We start from the raw sequence: 19866 nt of genomic DNA on the forward strand, positions 1-19866 counted from the left end.
GGGAACATTATTTGTGAGAGAAATGTGAGTTTTGGCACAGACAGTGTCAAAGAAAAACATTCCTCCTCAAGCTCTCACCGTAGACCGTCAGCTGTACTTTCCTTTTGGCGTAGCCGGCGGCGTTGGTGGCGGTGCAGACATACTCCCCACTCTCGTCACCCCCGGGTGACACCACGTACAGGCTCCCATCAGCCCCTGCGGAAAACTTAGCACTGCTGGGGGAAATCAGCTCGCCTTTCTGCAAAACACAACAAAGAGCAAAGTGTTTTCTAAGATAATAAAGAGTGACTTAATGTCTGGAAAAAGAAGAAAAAAAAATCTCCACGGGGGAAGCCATGAGATTAAAAAAAAAAAATGTTAATTTGAAGAAAGTTATTGGAAAGAAAAATTGAACAAATAAAGCGTAGGTGATATTCCTTCATACAAAACTCTGTCCCCCTCATTCCAGGGCTACTTAAAAATGGTGGGGGTGACGGTGTTGGTAATGGATGGGTGGTGCTCACACTGGGCCAGGCACTGTTCTGAGCACTTCTCACGACTTAACTATGCTCACGATCACCACAGTCCTACGAGTACAACCTGTCACAGCCCCCATTTGAGAGATGAAAGTAGCAAAGCAGGGGGTGACGTGGGGTAACTTGCCCAAGGTCACAAAGCCAGTCAGTGGTAGAGCTGGGACTCGAACCCCAGCAGTCAGGCCCTGGAGCCCAAACTCTGAACCTCTGGGCCTGATCCCAGCACAAAGGCCAGGCGGGAAAGAGTTCATTTTTATATTGTCCTAAAATTTCCTAAACTTCTACTTGGTACTAGACATGGTGCTGTCTGGGGATCAACTTCACCACTGCATGTTTACATCCAGAATGCAGAAATCTTAACTTTTTAATTGAATTTACTGATGTCAACACCAACTTCTGTATATTTCAGAGATGTATAAAATTAGATGGCATGGCAAAATAGTCTGCATGTAGCACAAACTATACAAATGCCACATTTTATAATTATGCTATCATTTCATACTACTTTATATCTGCCAGATTTAATTTATAGAAAATAAGCCACTTTCATGGCTGTTTGGACAGAAGGGACTTCCTCAGGAAATGGGTTTTTCCTCACTGCAAGATTAAAGTGAAAGCCGACAACTTAATGACAGGGATGTAGATGGGAATAAATGAGTTTGTATATGAGTCTTGTTTTGGCTTCCCGGAAGAGCGGAGTCTGGGATGAAGATTCAGGGACAGGACATTTACTCGGGAAGCGATCCCCAGGGGCCTGAGCAGGAGGGTGGGAGAGCGAGGCAAGGAAGGAAGGAAAGCTAAGGAAGGGTTTCACTGCTCTGCTCTCCTCTGTGGCTGGGCGGATGAGCTTCGATGTGCTGGGGACTGTGAGAAAATGTAGATGCAGATGCACCTTGGAAGAATGTCCCTGATGGATGAGAAGTGAGGCGTTGATGTAGGACACACGCCATCCCCCCCCCACCCCAACACACACAGGGCTTAATCCGCCTGCATTTTCAGATGGCTTGTAGAGGGCTGGGAGATTTTGTGAGGCTTTGGAGAAAGCTCTGAGTCCAAAAACCAGAGAGGCACGTGTTATGCATGAGGGGTGGCCTGGGCAGAGCCCTGGGAGCTGTCCACCAGAGCTGCGCTGAAATCAGAAGGACTGGGGGCCATGGCGAAGGGTCACAAAGGACCTGCTACAACCTGGAAAGTGATCAGAAAGTTCCTGGCTACAGAATGTGCTACATCAGCGCTCACTGTTATGTTCTTTACACTGCTCGAACACCAGGTAGCTGATTGCACTAAGGCCATTTTAAGACCCTTTCCAAGTGGTTTGACTGCATGGGTTTTACTTTTTATAAGGGTCTACGGTACAGTCACAGGTTCCATGCATGATTAAAAATATTTAAATATTGTTATGACACGTAACATTAACAAATAAATATCACCAGATGTGTCATTTACCTTGGACCAGACGATGGACGGTTTGGGAATTCCGCTTGCCTTGCATGGTAAAGTTACTGGAATGCCTTCAATCGTACTGAGTATCTGCTGCCCATGCTGAATGGTTGGCAGAACTGAAAAGAAGCAATATTCAAAATCTAAGCACCTGTCTTTCCATTTATATGTTTAAAGTTGAACATTTTTTAGGATATGCTGAATATTTTCAAAAACTAGTGAAGACAACATTTTCTGATAGAAATGTAGTGTCATTTGTAAGGAATTCAATAAACAATATAATAGTTACAATCTGAGGAATTTAATAAAAACTTAAAAATCAAGTAATAAATTACGTGTAATAAGCTGACTTTTCTAACAAAAATAAGAGAGAATTGAAGAAAATCAACTTCCCCCTGGAAACTCAAGATAGAATTACATCCTAAGACTTCCACGTTGAACATATATCTTTCATCATTGTCCATTACCCATTAAGCTGCAGCAAGCTGACTTAAGCCCACCTCCAGAGAAATGGCCGCTTAAGCCCACTAAAGATGTGTCTATACATGAGAATCACTTAACAAGCTACTAAATGTAACCTAGAAAAAGGATTTGCTTTCTTAAAAGGAATTCAACAGTAAAACTTGAAAAAAAAAAAAACTAAGGAGTTTATATTTAAAAGACTAAAATAAAGGATTCGAAGGCAATATTTTTCACGAAGAAGAATAACATACTTTTTGACTTAAGAAAATAACTGAAGAATTAACATTATATGAGTAGAAACAAAAGGAAAAGAATATTAAATCATTCATTCCATCTTATGTATATCTCAATTTATCATAACCAACCTGCATTCAAAAATGATCAACACTCAATGTTCTCAAAATAACAAAACTGATTAAAGAAGTTCCCCCACACGTGAAAGCTCCTAACATAACTCACAGGACACAATGAAAGACCAAGAAATACCAGGCATTTCCTTTCCTTCCCTGGAAAGACGGGACAAGAAATGCTCCCTGGAGCTCAAGCACACTCTGTGCCTCTTGCCTCTAAGCCAGATTTCTACAGAATTATCACAGCTACCGTGGAGTAGAAGTTCACCGGAACAAGAGATACCAGAGGCTTCAGTGCACGAACTTCCTTGGAAGGTTTAGATGAGCTCTGCTATATTCTCATATTTTCCTAAGGCTGTGTTCGTTCTTTAGATAATTTATTCTTAAAGAACTGGCAGAAAAAATAATTGGCAGCAAATTTCCAGCCCTAAATAAGAACACGAGGCTGCTCTCTAAAGCAAGAAATGTAATTTCCAGAATCAACATGGATTAGTCAACTTTCAGCTGTGCTGTAATTTTTGTGGCAACGTGGAATAAGCCATAATCTTAAATGTATATTGAGTTTGACAGCTAGAAAGGAAAGTGGCAATTTTAGGCAACAGCTTTCACATCTGAGGTCATTTGAGTATGCAAGAGCTGTTTTTTCCAGATTGTCAGGCTACGTAAGCCAACATGACAAGTAAATAGTTTATTGTCATCTTAACTTGCGTTTATATTTGTGTTCACTAATTCGTTCTTTGAAGAAGTGGTTGAGGGCATTTAACGAGTGTTCTTAAAAGTGGAGCGGCAAGGTGGCGAAGGAGCGGCGGCTCTCCTTAACAGGCATACGGAACCCTGATGCTACGGCTTGGCTTGGCTCCTGTCAAATGTCTGGGTTGATTTTTTTTTTTTAACCTGTTGACTCAATCGGTTACTCGTTTTGGACTAAGATGGAGAAGACAATATTGTGAAATGGCCTTTTAACTTTTAATTGTCAAAATGTACTGCATCATGATAAACGACATCGCCGGTTCGTCTGCCTTCTCCTCGCCCCTCTGATCTGGCGGACATCGGAACTAACTGTGTCGCTCTTTCACCCAAGTGAAAATGTACCTCGGAATTCTCGACACCATAGTCCAGGAAGCTGCTAGAAGCCAAAGGGAGAGGACATGAATGTATTTCTACACTAGAGTCTCAAACCAGTCCATAAGTACCTTCCAAGAAATCGATACGCTGATCTTCTTTAAAAATAGTTAAACATAACTATGTCCAAACCGAGATTGTGCATGTTCTCTCTCTCTCTCTCCACACACACACATACACACACATACACACACACACACACACACACACACACACACACACACACACGTATATAGAGGAAATATATAGTCTATATACACTTATTTAAACTATAATTTAATGTTACATTAGTATTTCTTTAAAATAATATTTCTTCAAGACTATCTCATGTGATGTTGAAGATTGGTGGTATTAAGACTGATAGAGGTCGAGGAGGCTATTTACAATGAGAAGCAGATAAAAAGAACATAGTCTGCATCCACCGAAAATTCCGACAGACCAAGCGAAATTTGGAAATTACTGTATTCTGCAATTCATATCCTAAAAAAGGCTGAATTAACTACTAAAAATAAATGTTCTGTGCCACTTTCATCTCTGTACACAGAACTATTTTGTAATACCATGCCTAAAAAAAACCAATGTTGCAAAGTCTTTACAGAGAACACACACACACGAAAATGACAATTTCTTAAACTATAAAGCTGTCACTTATTTATTGATATGTAAAAAGTTGGCAACTGTGAGTCACGAATGGAAAAAGACAGCTTCTGGATTTTCTTGTTTGTGACTATTATTTAACACGCAAGAAGATTGTTTGGGGCACATGAGGTAGCCTTTACAAAAGTTTAGGTCATTTCTAGCTAACACACAAAGGGGTCATTAGCAAGGACATGCCTGTTGCACAATCCAGAAAGAAAAGGCACTTTGGATGGTATAATAAGTTCAGTTTGCCGGAAATTAAAATTTATTTTTAAACCTAACTCTATGAGAACTGAGTTCACTTCTGTCAATTAATAAACCACTTAGGTCCAACTCGGCTGGTGACTCCCAGTAATGTCCTTTTGTGTATACAGAAAAGGGAAATCTGGAAACAGCCTTTACAATGTAAATATTGTTCAAGAAACAAGGCTTTTTGTTAAGAATAAAAATAAGGAAAGATATCTACTACTTATAACTGGAGGAACAGAGTTATTTGATTTAAAGATATGAACCCAGCTTTAAACGTGGTTTAGGAAGAATCACAGCGAGCGTGTCTTACCATGCACATCCACAGCGGTAGTTTTGTTAATGGTTCCAGCGACATTACTGGCCACACAAGTATATTCGCCTCCATCCTGAAGGCGAACTCTTTCAATATGAAGACTCCCATCGCTGCGTACAGTGATGTAAGGGTTTTGGACCAACTTAAAGAAAAAAAAATGTCGTTTTTAATTAAAAATGTAATGTTGCCTAAGCCAAAACTGAATCTGCTTTTTTTCAACTGAGTTATTAAATGTCTTATAAAATAACAAAATATTTTAACATCCTTAAGTGAAAAATGATGAGCAGAAAATGTTACCAAGGGTAGCATCAGTTGAATGTCATCCTGCTATACTACCAGAAATGAAACCAATTAACATCTGTAGTTATGCACATGCTAGAAAAGGGAAAGAAACAGAGATGCCAACTTGTTTCATGTTTCTGTAATCTTTGTTACCACTCGGGACCCAAATTTCACTGGTAATTTTAACTCTTGGCTTAATTTATTCTTTTGCAAGAAGGCCTTATTATCACTTGCAAGCCATTTGATACTTTCATTTTGACAAACAGGCATTTATTCAAGCTGACAGAAGGTGACTTAATCTCAACACCCACCCTTTTCAGTGGCAGATGCAAATATTAGAGAACAATGTATGATACAGGAACTGTGCCAGAGAAGGCCAGCAATATTTTCTGATAAGAATGGTCACCTCCAACTCCGTACCATTCTTGCATTTTGTTCAATCACAGGACACCTTAGTGTTCAAGGAGTATCGAATCCTATGTTTTAAGGGCATTTATTATTGATTGAGGTGTATTACTTTTCTCAGTTTTTATATAAACGTGAACAATTTTACATCCTAGTCCATGGAGTCAATTCAGGGAGAGAGTGAGTCTAATTGTTCTGAAAAATGGAAGAAAAAATACTGTGAACTAGATGAAAATTTATTGCCATAGATAGCATGTTTCCAGAAAAATTCCATAGAACTGAGAAAATCTTTCACATCCTTTCATAATTAAAAGTTATACACTAAAAACAATGACATAAAATAGATCCACGTTTTTAAGTAGTTTACAATAAAAAATGTAATTTTTGAAGTTAATAAAGATTAATATATAAAATGGAAGAATTTTATAAGAACATTGACATTTTATTATGTCCTGAAAAGGATATAAAAATATTTAAATGCTCTGAAAATAACTTGCTTCAGTTTTTACATATTCTGAAAAGAGCTCATTACACTGAATTTAATGCAATATTATAATAATTACATGATTGACGATTTCTCCATCTTATTAAACCCCAAATAATATGAATCGCATAATCATGTTAATACTGAAGAGAAGTTTTGGTACACTCAAAAAATATATTTTTGTATATTTATCAAATTGAAATTTCAATGGTGGGACTACACACTCTTGCTCAAGAAAATTAGGAATGTGAGTGCATGATTTGGACTGCTCTTACCATGGCTGAGTTCTTAATCCACCGACGTTCCGGAAAGGGATTTCCAGCCAATAAAGCACAAGGCAGAGTAAGCTGCTGTCCTTCAATTACACTCGTCACTGAGGGGCTGATCCCAATGAGAGGAGCAACTAAGTCAGAGAGAGCACAGGCACTATCATCTCTGTTTCACCCAAAGAGAAGACCAACTCCTTTACAGGCCAACATGACCACTATTTCTGCTATTTATAAGAAATCGGTTTTCAGGAACAAGATTTTAAAATGTAGATGGGTACGAATTGGAAAACAGAGATAAAGGACCCTTCTAAGCAGAGAGAATGGCAAGACGTAATAACACGGAAGCAGAGGAACTAACCAAGAATATGTCTCTGGCAAGGAAGGCCAGAAATGTCAAGCCAAGAAATTTGCAATGTATTCAATGGACAGATGGAGAGCGACTGAAAGCATTTATAAACAGAAAAGCGGAAGCATCAGAATATTTTCAGGAAACGTTAATCTGAAAACCGTGAATAGGATTTATTGGGGAAGGAAAAGCTGGAAGGGCTGAGGTCAGTGAGGAGGCCATCATTCCAGCAACTAAAACGCAGTGGCCTACGGCAGTTGGAATGGCAAAGGAGTATTGCAAAGATGCTCTTTTCTAGAAAATGATGAATGAATTTAACATAAACCAAAGCAAAATCCATGAGAGATTCTACTTGGAACATTTAAGTATATGCAGATGAATAAAGGGAGATATAATAAGAAAATTTTATGAAAGTGCATTAGAGAGAAACCTGCACCGACAGATTTAAAAATCACACTAAATGCTGTAGTAATTCAAACAATGTAGGACTGGTGCATACATAGAATTCCAAGGAGTAAATGTAGGAATACAAACTTAGCATGAGACCAAATGGGTATTTTAATCAGTGGAAAGAGAATATTCAATACGAAATACTAAAACAAATGTCTTACCATTTGGAAATAAAAGATATTGTATTCTTCATACCATACACAAAAATAATTCCATATGAACTAAAATGGTAAATGTGAAACAGGTAAATAGAAAGGAGCACCATTCCATTATGTGTGTGTATTCATATTTAGGTTTAATTCAATGTATTCGAATTGACCTTCATTTCCTCAAATGCAAGGTAAGGAGCTTGGAGCAAATGATCTCTGAAGTTATTTTCAGTTCTAACATCCTATGAAATACAAAATAGGGTGTGGGAGGGGAGGCTAATCTGGTAATCAGATATTTATCCAGTTTTTTAAAGCATTAAGTAATACGGGCAAGAGATAACATAATAAAAGAAGTCTGACAATTTTGAAAAGTGTGGTGTTTAAACACTTAATTGATCTTACCAAGTCCTGTCACCGTCACTGTTGTCTGGGACTGGATCTTTCCAAACTGGTTTTCGGCTTCACAAATATAGGTTCCTTTATCACTTGCCCATAAGTCTAAAAAGAAGGATCATTGATTCACTCAGTACCATCTCTGGAACATCAATTATTTGCTAGACATGGTGCTGAGATCCGTGGGTGGAAAATTCGGTACTGCCTCCTGGTAGTTCCCATTCTAGGGGAGGAGACGTACACAGAAACCAATGATACCACAGTGTGATAAATGCTGTAATGTGAGTCTCACACCATGAGCTGTGGGAGCAAGGCCGGTGTGAATGATGGCATGTGCAGGGGTTAGGGACGGCTTCACATAGGAGGTAATTGCTCAGCTGTATGTACCTTAAACAGCAGGGAGAGTAGAAGAAGGGCAGTCTAAATGCAATGGGCTGCAAAAGCAGAGGCACGACCTCAAAAAACATGGCCTGTCCTAAGAATGGGAAACTGCACCACCAATGGGTGCTGCACCACCCACCACCCTAGAGGCATTTTGAAGGTTTGCAGGGGAGATTTTTTTAGTTGACCCAATGATTGGAGGATTCTACTGGCATTTACTGGGCAAAAACTAGGGAGGCGATGCATGGCAGAATCATGAAAAGAACAATTAGTCTGAGTCCAACAAGACTTCTGAAGGTTCCACTGGAAATTCATGGATTTGATGACTGTTTATAATCACATGAACCTACAACCAAATTCTGTGTATGTAGAAGAAAGCAAGCACGTTAGCAAGAATTGCCCACCATTTTAAGAAACCACTTCACCAGCTTGGAGCTTGAGTCATCAATCCCATACTCTTGTATCAGTTGGCATGTGAGCTGTCAAACTCGTAGTGATGTTCATGAACGTGTATGTACATTGTATGACATTGCCAGAATAGTTAGTGGGAAATTGAAATATATACAATTTTAATAAAATTAATTTATGCTCTTCTGTATGACATTTTGGATATTAAAGTACTTTTTATTATGTAGATAGATCAAATATATATAGAATTTTTTTCAGGATAATAAAAAGGATATTCCAAAGTATTTTAATTAAAGAGGGTGTTAGGGTGATCTGGATGAGGAGTAGCGGGCCATAGGTCGTGTTCATACAGTCAGGGGACGGAAGGAGAGAAGGCAGCCTGGTGTCTTATACAGAGCGTGGTTTGGTCTTGGGAACAATAGAGGAGGCAAGAGAAGATTTTAAATAGGGGAATGAGTGTCATCTTCGCAAATATAGTTACTAAAATAAGCACGGTTTAATCAATTGATAAGGTTTTGATGGAAAATGTAGCTTTGCATTATGGACAGTTCCACACCCTCTGAGATAAAAAGCAGTTAACAGTGTCTACTCCTGTTAACCACACGCACATAACTGCAGACGCATCTGGTAAACTGACAGCGCCCACGCTCAACAATAGCAAACATTCATTCGCAAAGCACAGTTCAGCAAATCACCTGGTTGTTAAGTCACGCATTGCTTCTAACCATGACATTTTTTTATATTATCAGTTCTTGGACTAATTTGTGTAGAAATACAGGATACTACTGAGAACTGAGCTTGTAACCACGAGTTTCCTTCTAGGTGATTTAATTTGGACAAGCGGGCCACCACTGGTCAGTACTCGGCCCTCTTTTATTCTCCCCTTTTTTCATCTCCTCCAATTGCGTTTGTTTTCAGGTCTGATTTGTTTCTCTCTGGGCTGTTTCTCATCACGACCATCACCTTGCCTGAGCCTCCCCATTCTTCCCTCTCTCTCCCCTCTCCTCCACCTTGTAAATAGTTGCTTGAGAACACTATTTTCACATGCCTTTCCTGCCTGTGAAGCTTGCGGGGGTCAGGGGGCGGGGTGTAGAGAGTCTCTATTTTCAATCTCATTAAATGCATTTCTTCACCTGTGCATTTCAGGTCCTGCACAGTGTGACCCAACTTAACGAGTATTTCCAGTAGGTACATTTGTGTGGATTGTAAAACGCCTGAGTAAAACCCAGTATCTGACTTCCGTCTTCACCATAGAGCCTAGCACAGCACTGAGTACTTAAGCACTTGTAATTAGACAGTTTAATCTGTCTTTGAAAGTTTAAGTGGCTAATTTATATTTAATATTATTCATAAACATGAAAACACTTATTGGAGGCCTTCTACAAAATACCCCAAAGATACAATTACGTTTTAAAATCCAGTTCATCACCTAAATGTTTTTACTCCTCTGGTGCCACTATGTAAATATTCTTAACAATGTTTGAAAAAGTGCAAAGTGTTTAAATTTAAAAATTTAAATCTGAATTTAATACCTTACAGGGGAGATTTTTGATGGGAGAAATTTGATTTTTTGTTTTAAAAAAAATGTTGCTCCAGTAGACACAGCTTTTAGTCAAGAAGTTTCTATAGGGTATAGAGTCCCCATGCATGTGAGTATGTGTTTTTGGCCAAAATAATAATAATAATAATAATAATAATAATAATAATAATAATAAACATTTATTACTAGTAATATTTCACCCTTCTATACAATAGTCAATAAAATGTGATCCCCTATCCATCTGGACACACAGGTGACTCTATTTGCAATAACAAATAGTGAGATATGAAAAAGTCATATTGCTTCATAAGGCTTTATGATAGAACATACACTTGAATAAATAATTCATTTATAACGATCCCCAAATATAAGAGTTCGGTACTATTTTAAAATGCAATGCAACAAACACAAAATGTGTTGGCAAGATTTAGTCACTATTTCAAACACAGCAATACCCATGCATAAAATATGAATATATAATATATATGTACATACTTGTATAAAATATATTTCCTTTAACCTACTTGAAATAAAGAGAGCTCCTGTTCTTAGTTGGCTGATGGAACTCACTGAAAATGGTCTTGAGAAGATCGGCATGTTGTCTAATCTTCGCCATTTAATCTTTGGTTCTGGGTAGCCCTGGACATAGCAAGGTAATGTCACATTTGAGCCAATTTCCATAGACACATCAGCAGGTTCTTGTATGAAAACTGGAGGTGCTGAAAGATATTGAAAACAACAACAAAAGTCACCAGGATAGTATACAGGCATAATGAGTATAAACTTAATCATTAAACTGTCAACAGATTGAAGTTCAATCAAATCATTATTCATATAATAATATAAATTTACCCTTTAAACTAGCAGATATTTCCTTTTTGCTTTATAAATGAATAGAGGCAAAAGAAGCTCAACTATTTATTTAAAGGTATAAAGGATGAAGTGGAAATTTAAATCAAGATTAACTTATATAAAAAGAATCTTTCATTTTAGAAATTTGTTTTCAATTTTAGTTTATGTCATACTGCCTAAATCTTTAAGCTTTCCTATAAGTTTGTCTTATAATGAAAATATTGCTGACACTTTCTGAAACGTACTCCATTTAATCAAAATTTTTAAAGGAACTTAATTTATACCAGAGTTCATCCTTAAATAGATCACTATAAACAAGCTGACAGTATTTAATCTCAAACTATATCTGTTCTGCATCTCATTTTTGCCTCTCAAAATATCACATTTTTTTTCACATTTTTGAATTAAAGACATTAAAGTTTGAGAATTAATAATACACATTAAAGGAACAGGTTATAGTATTTGACAAAGGGACAATAATGAGTGCTTAAAATATTAGAGTTAAAAGATGGTTCAGAAATGATAAAAATATAGGTAATAAAGCTATGATTATCCACATAATTCAGGTAACCACAGAAGCTGAGAGGAAGAATTAGAAATACGTCAGAGGCACGTCTTGTAAAACAACAGAGTGTAGTAAAGGGAGGATGCTGGCAGCAAGCCTAGCATGTTCTCCAGAACTTGTAATGATGTTTGAGGCACCGGGCAAGGAGAGAGATACAGGATACTGTTAGAGGTAATTCATGAAACCTGCTTACGAAGGACTGTAAAAGAGGTACCCACGGGAGGTCTCCTTGATAATGTCAAGGTTAAGTATCGGTTAGGAATTACAACTCTCGCTTACAGAGACGGAGACTGTGTTAAGTGATTTCCATTGATCATCTCATTTAATTCTCGCAATATCTCCATGAGGTAGATATTACTATTATTCCAATTTACACATGAAAACACTGAGACACAGATAGTTAATTCGCTAAGTGTCACACAGACTTGCACAGTGAAGCATCAGGTCCATCTGAGTCCAGAGTGACAATTCTTTGTGACTTTATCAGCCTCCCCTTTTCTACGGGTTCTGACAACAGCCCACACTCGAGCTGTTTTACCAGGTTAATACAAATGGGCACAGAGACCACATCTTTCCTCCTCGGCGGGAGTTCTGGGACTCCGATGAACTACCGTCTTCTGAGCAGCATCAGTGCTTTACTAGCCTGAGCTAAAGAACCTCTAACTTCCCACTGTTTCCCACCACAAATCCTATTCTCTGGATGACCCTCACTCTTCTCTAAACAGCAACTGACCTTCCTCGTATTGGTACCCGCGCTACTGCCATCCCTTTGAAATGCAGCTGATCTCTGGCCATTGAAATATTGACAATTCTTTCACTCAGGTCAAAAGGCCCCTCCGCGACACCTTCTCTATTGTGTCGTCCCAAGTGACCACAATCTCTTCCGTCTCTGACGATTCAGAGAACTCACTCTGTCCCACACCCATTGGCGATGGCTACATTCAGCCTTTCCTTCTTATCTTCGATTTTCCGTGGAGAGGTTACAGTTGCAATTATACTTTTTTTTTTTTTTTACCTTTTATAACAACTAACATATGATTCTGTGCACTATAAATGGCTGCTAGATCTTTGAGAATGATTTAATCAACACTAAAACATTTCAACAATAAGCATGTGTGTGTTTGAGTAAGTGTATGTGATGATAACCCTGATCCGGTGCATTAGAACTTGCACTTTTCAATAAAATGTGGCAATTTTGGAAACCCTATTGCTTGTTTATCATACAAGCAAATTGTGGTATTTATTAAGTTAAATACCATAATCGAGCAATGTATTTTTAAAAAGAAGTAGTGCATCTGTGTTTAGATTTTTATTTTTCTTAATTCATCTATATGATAATTTGGCTTATGAAATAATAGCCAAAATAAAAAATATTTTAAAAAAGTATTAAAAAATAGTTTATAAAGTAACCCATCATTAGCTTATCTTAGGTCTATAAGGCCTAGTTACTTTTCTCTGGAGCAATAATAGTCATTTCTTCTAGAGCTGGTTGCTTTCTCAAAAAAATAGAGGTTAAATGGAAAAGTTTCAGGATGTGTTAGGCTCAGAGTGTGGGCAGGTGAATGTGGAGATGGGACAGAAAATAAATCCCAGAAGAGCAAAAAAGATACGCAGAAGCCAGGCATCAACCACGTTTCTGGCAAGAAACCAAGCATACTGACACAATGGGACATGGCCATCAGGGACAATGGAGACAAATTCAAATTTTCAGAACTAGGGAAGTCAAGAACAGACTGGAATACGAAGCAATAAGCAGAGCTCAATTCGCGCCCATAAAACTCAAGACGAGAGGAGTCATCTGGGGAGAAGCAGCTTCGGGAACAGTGTCAGGTACAGAACAAGCACTAGGTCAGGGAACATATGTCCTGGTACCAAAAACCAAGGCAGACCCAGGCACTAACTAGGTAAGCAGCCAAGGCAGCAACAATGACAAGCAAACCTCAAAAATGAAGCACCCCTAACTCAGGCCAAGAAGTCTTTAAAATACTTCCTACAGCTGAGTGTGGCCAATTCGGACCCCAGATGAATTACGCTGGGTGAATGGCAAACAGATTAACGAGACTTTAATACAAAATACAGGACTATACGGAGGAGGCGGTGTTGCTTAGAGAAGTTACAGCCCACGAGGCGGTTTCAAGTGGCAGTTCCACTAGTTTTTAGTCTATAAACTTGGAAGATGATTTTGCCTCCTCCAGTCTGAATTTCACCATGAACATGTTGTTAAAAGAGAGAATGTTTATTAATCATTCAGCATTTAGTAATCACCCAAATATTAATTAGCATTCATCATAAGTACAGTAGAGTTAAAGTTTAGTTCTGGAGTTTAATATATCTATTGTTAATGTCAATTTCTGGCTTCTGCATATAGTCTGTCAGGATTATGCTGAATCCTCTGTGATCCCCTAAACATCCGTGTACAAGCACCTCAGGAACTGCATGGGGTTCAGGCATGGTGCAGCCTTGTTGTCACTTACTGAGAGCCATAGACATGTGTGCACACCTTATTGTGAAAATATAAAAATTACAGATTCCTCGTCTTGATCTAAAACTTATTCCATAAAATCATTCTATAGTTCCTTTAGTGATAATTAGATATATCTCCGCTATGGCAACTCTTGCATTGTATTAGTCAAACAGAGATTTTCTTTCCTTACATGGCTGAACACACTGTTTTGTTTTTACCAAACCACAAAACACGAAACCACAGTCTTAAGACAAACCCTGTGTGGTGTGGAATGCTGCGAATAAAACCATTGCCAGAGAGACTTTTTGTTTGATGTGGCTGATCTCCTTTTCTTCCAAATGACTTCACAAGTGACTACCTCTTTTCAAAAATGGATGAAAAGCATTGGTAACTTTCCCTGTTGACCTGAAATGTCCATAACTTCAAGCCATAATAACGAGAAATAGAAAAAAAAAAAAAAAAAAAGAGAGACCCACTACAAGAAGCTAGACTCAAGAATAATATTAAATAGTCTTTTTATAATAATATAATATAAAAATTTCTGATCTACTATTATTGATGTGAAGTGACAAGCCCACAAAAACAATCTGAAAACCCAAACAGTTACACGATATGGAGAAAAGTATGTTTTTCTTCTTAAGTCATAAGCTATTTAAATTTATGCCCAATAATTTTGGAACTCAAACGAATAATTTTATGCACTACTAATAGTACTACTTGTCTCAAGCCCCTTGAAAAAATCAAGTTGAAACAATGATTTTCACATTAAAAGCCCAATGTTTAACTTTAAATTCTATGCCACTACTATACACGCATTTCTATATTACATGCCAAGACTCAAAGAAGCCAAGTGACTACTCAGTTTGTGAAGTTACCGATGCATGTCCCATTAAGTAGCTTCAGAAGGACAGCAGTAAATGAACGCAGGTAATGGCATCTCATTTCATCTTTGCAATTGACCTCTCAGGTAGGTACTAGGAAATGTCTGGCAGAAAGCCCAATCTCTCTCCAAAGTCCATTCTCTTAATCATTATATAACATTCTGAGGACATTTTTGTTTATTTGCTTGTTTTTAAACCTAATCGTGATAAGCACAACCATCACCACAACTGTGACTTGCATAGTTCTTAGTTAAATCCTGTATCTAGTAGGATATGTAACAAGGATTTTTTGTGGACAGACAATGATCTAATCAAACTTTGTAAGTTACAATAATCAGGATTCTGATGGGGAAGAGGAACTGGCTAAGGCATAACAGAAACATGAAGGGTGCTGACTTTGACACCAAGTTATTTGGCAATTGTTAACAACGCTCAAGGTTACAGTAGCAAACGATTGAGTTAAAGTTCATAGTTCCATCAGGACAATTACTGGAATAAAAGCTGAGAAAGCCATTGTTTTATAAAGGGTCAAAGAATAAAGATCTTGAATATGAGTGAAGATAAAACAAAATTCAGTTCAAGGATAAATACAAAACATTTCTTAAGATGTTTTCTAATCCAACACAGGTCACTCCAGTACAGATGGCCCTAAGCTTTATATGGTTTACCATTATGCAGAAGAGAGAACCTGGGCCGTCCAGAAGCTAAAAAGATGATCAAGAAGGTGGTAAGGAAGCAAAATAACACGTATTAGATATTTAGATTTTCTATTGGGGGTGGGGAGCAGTGAAGATGTGACTCCCTTTCTGTCATGAACAATTACAGGGCTCCTCCTCTCTTCCTCTGGAGAGAGATAACTCTAAAAGAACGTTGAGTAAATAGAAAATATTTGAGCCGAAAGAAGGGAGAAGTAGAATTAGAAAATGTTGAGAATTAAAATATTGTACTTTATATATTTCCTGGAAACAAGAGTTCTGTGTGATTCGGGCCTTACATTTCTAAAAACATTACTTGTGTTTTACACTTTGCTGTCAGATTCAAGAGCCTCCACTCAGAGAGTCCGCTTTTATTTCCAAGGCAGTTTTCCTAATAACCGCAGTTTAGTCATGGTTCAAACACATCTTGTTGTGCCCTAGGCAGATTCTTCAGTGGTCTTTGTGACCATTTCCAGCTTTGTTGATAAATCACAAGAAGGCAGGGTGTTCACCAGAGATTCCACAGTTAAAGGGATCATAAAAGATCCCAGGAGGAAAAAATTTAGTTTATATGAAACAAAATGTTAACCTTAGAGGGTCATGATTTTTCATTTAAAGAATTAAGATAGTAGAACGAAAATGTTTTGTGTTATTTTATCCTAAAAATGCTTTTTATTTATAGTTCCTAAATTTTGTTAAAAAAAAGAAAAAGAAAGAAGCAGGTTTGGCATGAAAATCATCACATGTGAAAATACAATTTAACAAAATGTCATATTTTATAAGTTGAACTGATGTAAATGTTTTAATTATCTGTTAAAACGAAGCTGCTGGGTTCTTTTTCATATAAAGCAGGCTCTGTTTTATTTGAAGTGTTACCATACCTTGTAGAACTTTTTTTTTTTTCAAGAAATATGAGATGGAGAGACAAAGGAGAGAGAACCAAACTTCCTGAGTAATCCAACTACAGTCGTCAAGCACATGCTGTAGCCTTCACACTGTGATTGACATTTATTTGTAGTTAGTCCTTCATTTTATACACTGAGGAGTCATTGTTAGCGAATTACAAAAAAAAGGTAAAAGTACAACCTACTACCTTTGCCATCATCAACATCTCCAAATTATGGTCTAGGGCCAAAGTTGAATTCATGACCTCCAGATGTTAATCCTTAGGAATCTGGTGTCAGAAAAGATGATTCTTGATAGAAAAATATCTGACAACAGATGACCTATCAGAGAAGCCCACAGTTCCTAAATTCAGACCAACTGGCTTCTTATATCCACGCTGTGGCCTTCCACAGCTCTGTGAGCCTGGTCACGTTGCTTAGCTTATTTTAGTCTCCGTTTCCTCGTTTGCATATGGAGATAACTACGGTGTCTTCCCCTTAGGATTATTATGAGGGTTTAATGAGATAATGCATGAGGAAGTTCTTAGCACAGTGCACAGTCCACAGAAAACACCTGGTAAATATTAACTGCCATTATTAAATGAATAATATGGAACCTTAACCCTGATTTTGCCTTTCTGACAAATATTTCCACCCAACTGTTTCAAAGTTATTAGCACAGAAAAAAAATAGCAGATCGATTTCAAAACAAATTTGCCTATGCGAGTCGCGATGCTTACAGCCGACGTCCAGAGTTATCCTGCCAGTTGCTCTTCCAGCATCATTGACGGCTACACACGTATAATCACCAGCATCCAGGTCTTGAGTTTCTTGAATCTTCAAAAGTCCCAAGAGAGGATCAATAATGAGGAAAGTTGAGGGCCTCAGCTCAAGATCCCCTATGTCGAAACAAAGGAGAGAACGTTAAACACAAAAGTATTTTACATAGTTTGCTATTGGTTCAATTTCAAAACTTCTGAAGAAAACTGATTGTAAAAATTTTAAATACAAGAGTCTGATACAGCGTAGACACTTAAACAGTGTGTAGGCAACGAAAGAATGAAGTGTTTCTGGCACTGAGCTAATTTATTAGTCTGAATAATTCTATGAGATAACCTATGGCCAAAAATCGGGCCCTATGTGAATTACATACAAACACTTCTATGTACCTAAATAAGAAGGAACTCTTTGAAGCTACGTCGGGGCACTGGGAAAGGGTGGCAGCTGTCACTGTGCTGTGTTAGGGAAGATAAAAGTTGGCAAGAAATTTCTTGTATCTTTGTTGCAGGATGAATTTAAATTACCCAAGAAATGCTTAGGAGACTATGGGTGTCCTTAGTTTGGTTAACGACCAGGTTTGGGGGTTGTTGAATGCTGTCAGAGTTTGGCTTGTGGGAGGTACAAGCTGCCTGAGAAGATTCTGAGGATGGCTGGTGGAGCAGGAACCACAGCGGGCTGGAGAGGGTAGAGAGCGCTTGTCGGTAAAGAGAAAGAATGGATGAGAAACTTCTGACAATGGCCAGAGAGAGGTGGTGTTCTATTTGCCTCCCAGGACGCCTCTACAAAATCTGTATTATTCATCAAAGTTCTTTAAGATGGAGTTATGAGATTTTTTTTTGGAAGAAGAAGGTAGGGGATAAATATGTGAGGGATGGAACCGTATTGAGTTTGAGCTCAGTGTAAAGGTAGGATGACCCAAGAAAGCTCAGTTAGGTCTGAGTCACCTGGATATGCTGTGTGTCCCCAGAGCACGAGACCCCAAGAACAATTTCTACGAGAGGGCAGGGAATGTCTCAACAGATCTGTAAGTTAGGTTAGCTTCTCCTTACGCTTCCCCTCCTCCGGGCTGTCTCCTCTCCTAAGAATGTAATTAACCAGGATGACCAGTATCGTAAAAAATACCTCGCACTGGACATTAAATGCCAGCTTAATGTCCATATCTTTTTTTATTTGTTTATGTAAAGGATAATATTGAAATCTTTGTGGAGGTCCTGAAATTTCCAGGAGGTTTTAAGACCATTGCTCTCAGGGTTTAATAGCAAGCCCAGATGTCAAGTCTGAAAAGACACTCTCCAAAATGTCACATACCAGCCTAGCCATGTGCTCTGGGCCTGAGAACCACAGAAGTAACTAACTCCCTTAGCATCTAACAAGCAAAGAACTCTCCACAGCTAGTAATTGTAATTCTCTAGGACACTACAAAAAACACCAACCAACAGACTCAGGGCAATAAACAGACAATTCTCTTTTTGTTTTTATAATCTGGGGAGGAGAAGAGGTCCAAGGAGCCATAAATTTAAAAACACACACAAAAATAATAGCAACCGCCAATGCCAAAAATAAAGTATTTTTCGGCATTCCATTATTTAAAACCCCAATCATCCTTTTAAGCTGGCTACTACATACCACACGAGAAAGAGAAGCAACTAAAGGCATGTCTACGCGCCTCTGGGAAATTTTCATAAATAAAAGCAGATGATGTTGACATAAACTTTCCTCCTACCAAGGGAGGATGCGATGTGACCTAGCTGTGCATCAAGAATTAAAATATTTGGACTGCATTTAGATTTTTGGAATTTATTTCTCCCTTATTTCTTCTGTGGATGTCAGAGAACATAATAGGATGAAATAAAGACCGTTTTGCTAGCAGCTTTTTTCAAATGAAAAATGTTTAAAAAGAGAGCAGTAATAAAACAAAATATGAACTGGAAAACACAGGCTTAATCAAGTTTGCATTTTGATCACATTTTAATCATCTCTCAATTTCTAAAAAAAAATTAGTCATCAAATTATTGAGAAGCCATAAAGAGAAATATAAAAGCTCAAAAGGAACATTACATAGGGTTTAGTTTTAATATAGATTAGAAGAATGGTGTGCATAGTAAAATATATAAACTTTCTATTCAAGGATTTAATAATCATTATCATTGAAGAGGATTCTCTTTCTGCTGTAATTTAAATTCAGTTCTGGCCTCTGTGGATGTAAACACTAACAGAGATCATTGTTCCTGGCATAAGGTCTTTCCAAATATTAGATGGAAGTTAAATGGTTCTCAAAAATGTTTGTCTCAAGAACCTTTTACATTCTTAAAAATTATTGAGGACTTTAAAATGTTCTTATTAAGTGGATCCTATTTATTTGTATTTATCATTTTAGCAATGAAACTGAAAATTTTGAAAATGTATGAATTTACTTTGTAACAACAAACTCATGACATTTTAACATAATAAACACATTTTATGAAAAAAAAAATAATAATTCCCAAAGCAAGAGAAATTCAGAAAGAAGAGTGGCATTGTTTCACATTTTTGCAAATCTCTAGAATAA

At 37.6% G+C, this 19866-nt stretch overlaps 1 protein-coding gene across 5 annotated transcripts in view; it reads right to left on the minus strand.

Annotated features, from left to right (window-relative positions):
* Window positions 1-19866, minus strand: part of HMCN1 (hemicentin 1) — a 482162-nt gene that overhangs the window by 167059 nt on the left and 295237 nt on the right. For all 5 annotated transcript variants that reach the window (XM_036234516.1, XM_036234517.1, XM_036234518.1 and 2 more), the window contains 7 exons: window positions 17279-17437; window positions 10722-10916; window positions 7878-7973; window positions 6537-6664; window positions 5088-5232; window positions 1962-2074; window positions 79-238 (listed from right to left, as the gene is read on the minus strand). In XM_036234516.1, the coding sequence (XP_036090409.1) occupies window positions 79-238; window positions 1962-2074; window positions 5088-5232; window positions 6537-6664; window positions 7878-7973; window positions 10722-10916; window positions 17279-17437 (996 nt within the window). The remainder of the gene's footprint in view (window positions 1-78; window positions 239-1961; window positions 2075-5087; window positions 5233-6536; window positions 6665-7877; window positions 7974-10721; window positions 10917-17278; window positions 17438-19866) is intronic.

This window comes from Rousettus aegyptiacus, unplaced genomic scaffold (assembly GCF_014176215.1).
Source record: "Rousettus aegyptiacus isolate mRouAeg1 unplaced genomic scaffold, mRouAeg1.p scaffold_m13_p_17, whole genome shotgun sequence".
Classification (NCBI taxonomy): domain Eukaryota; kingdom Metazoa; phylum Chordata; class Mammalia; order Chiroptera; family Pteropodidae; genus Rousettus; species Rousettus aegyptiacus.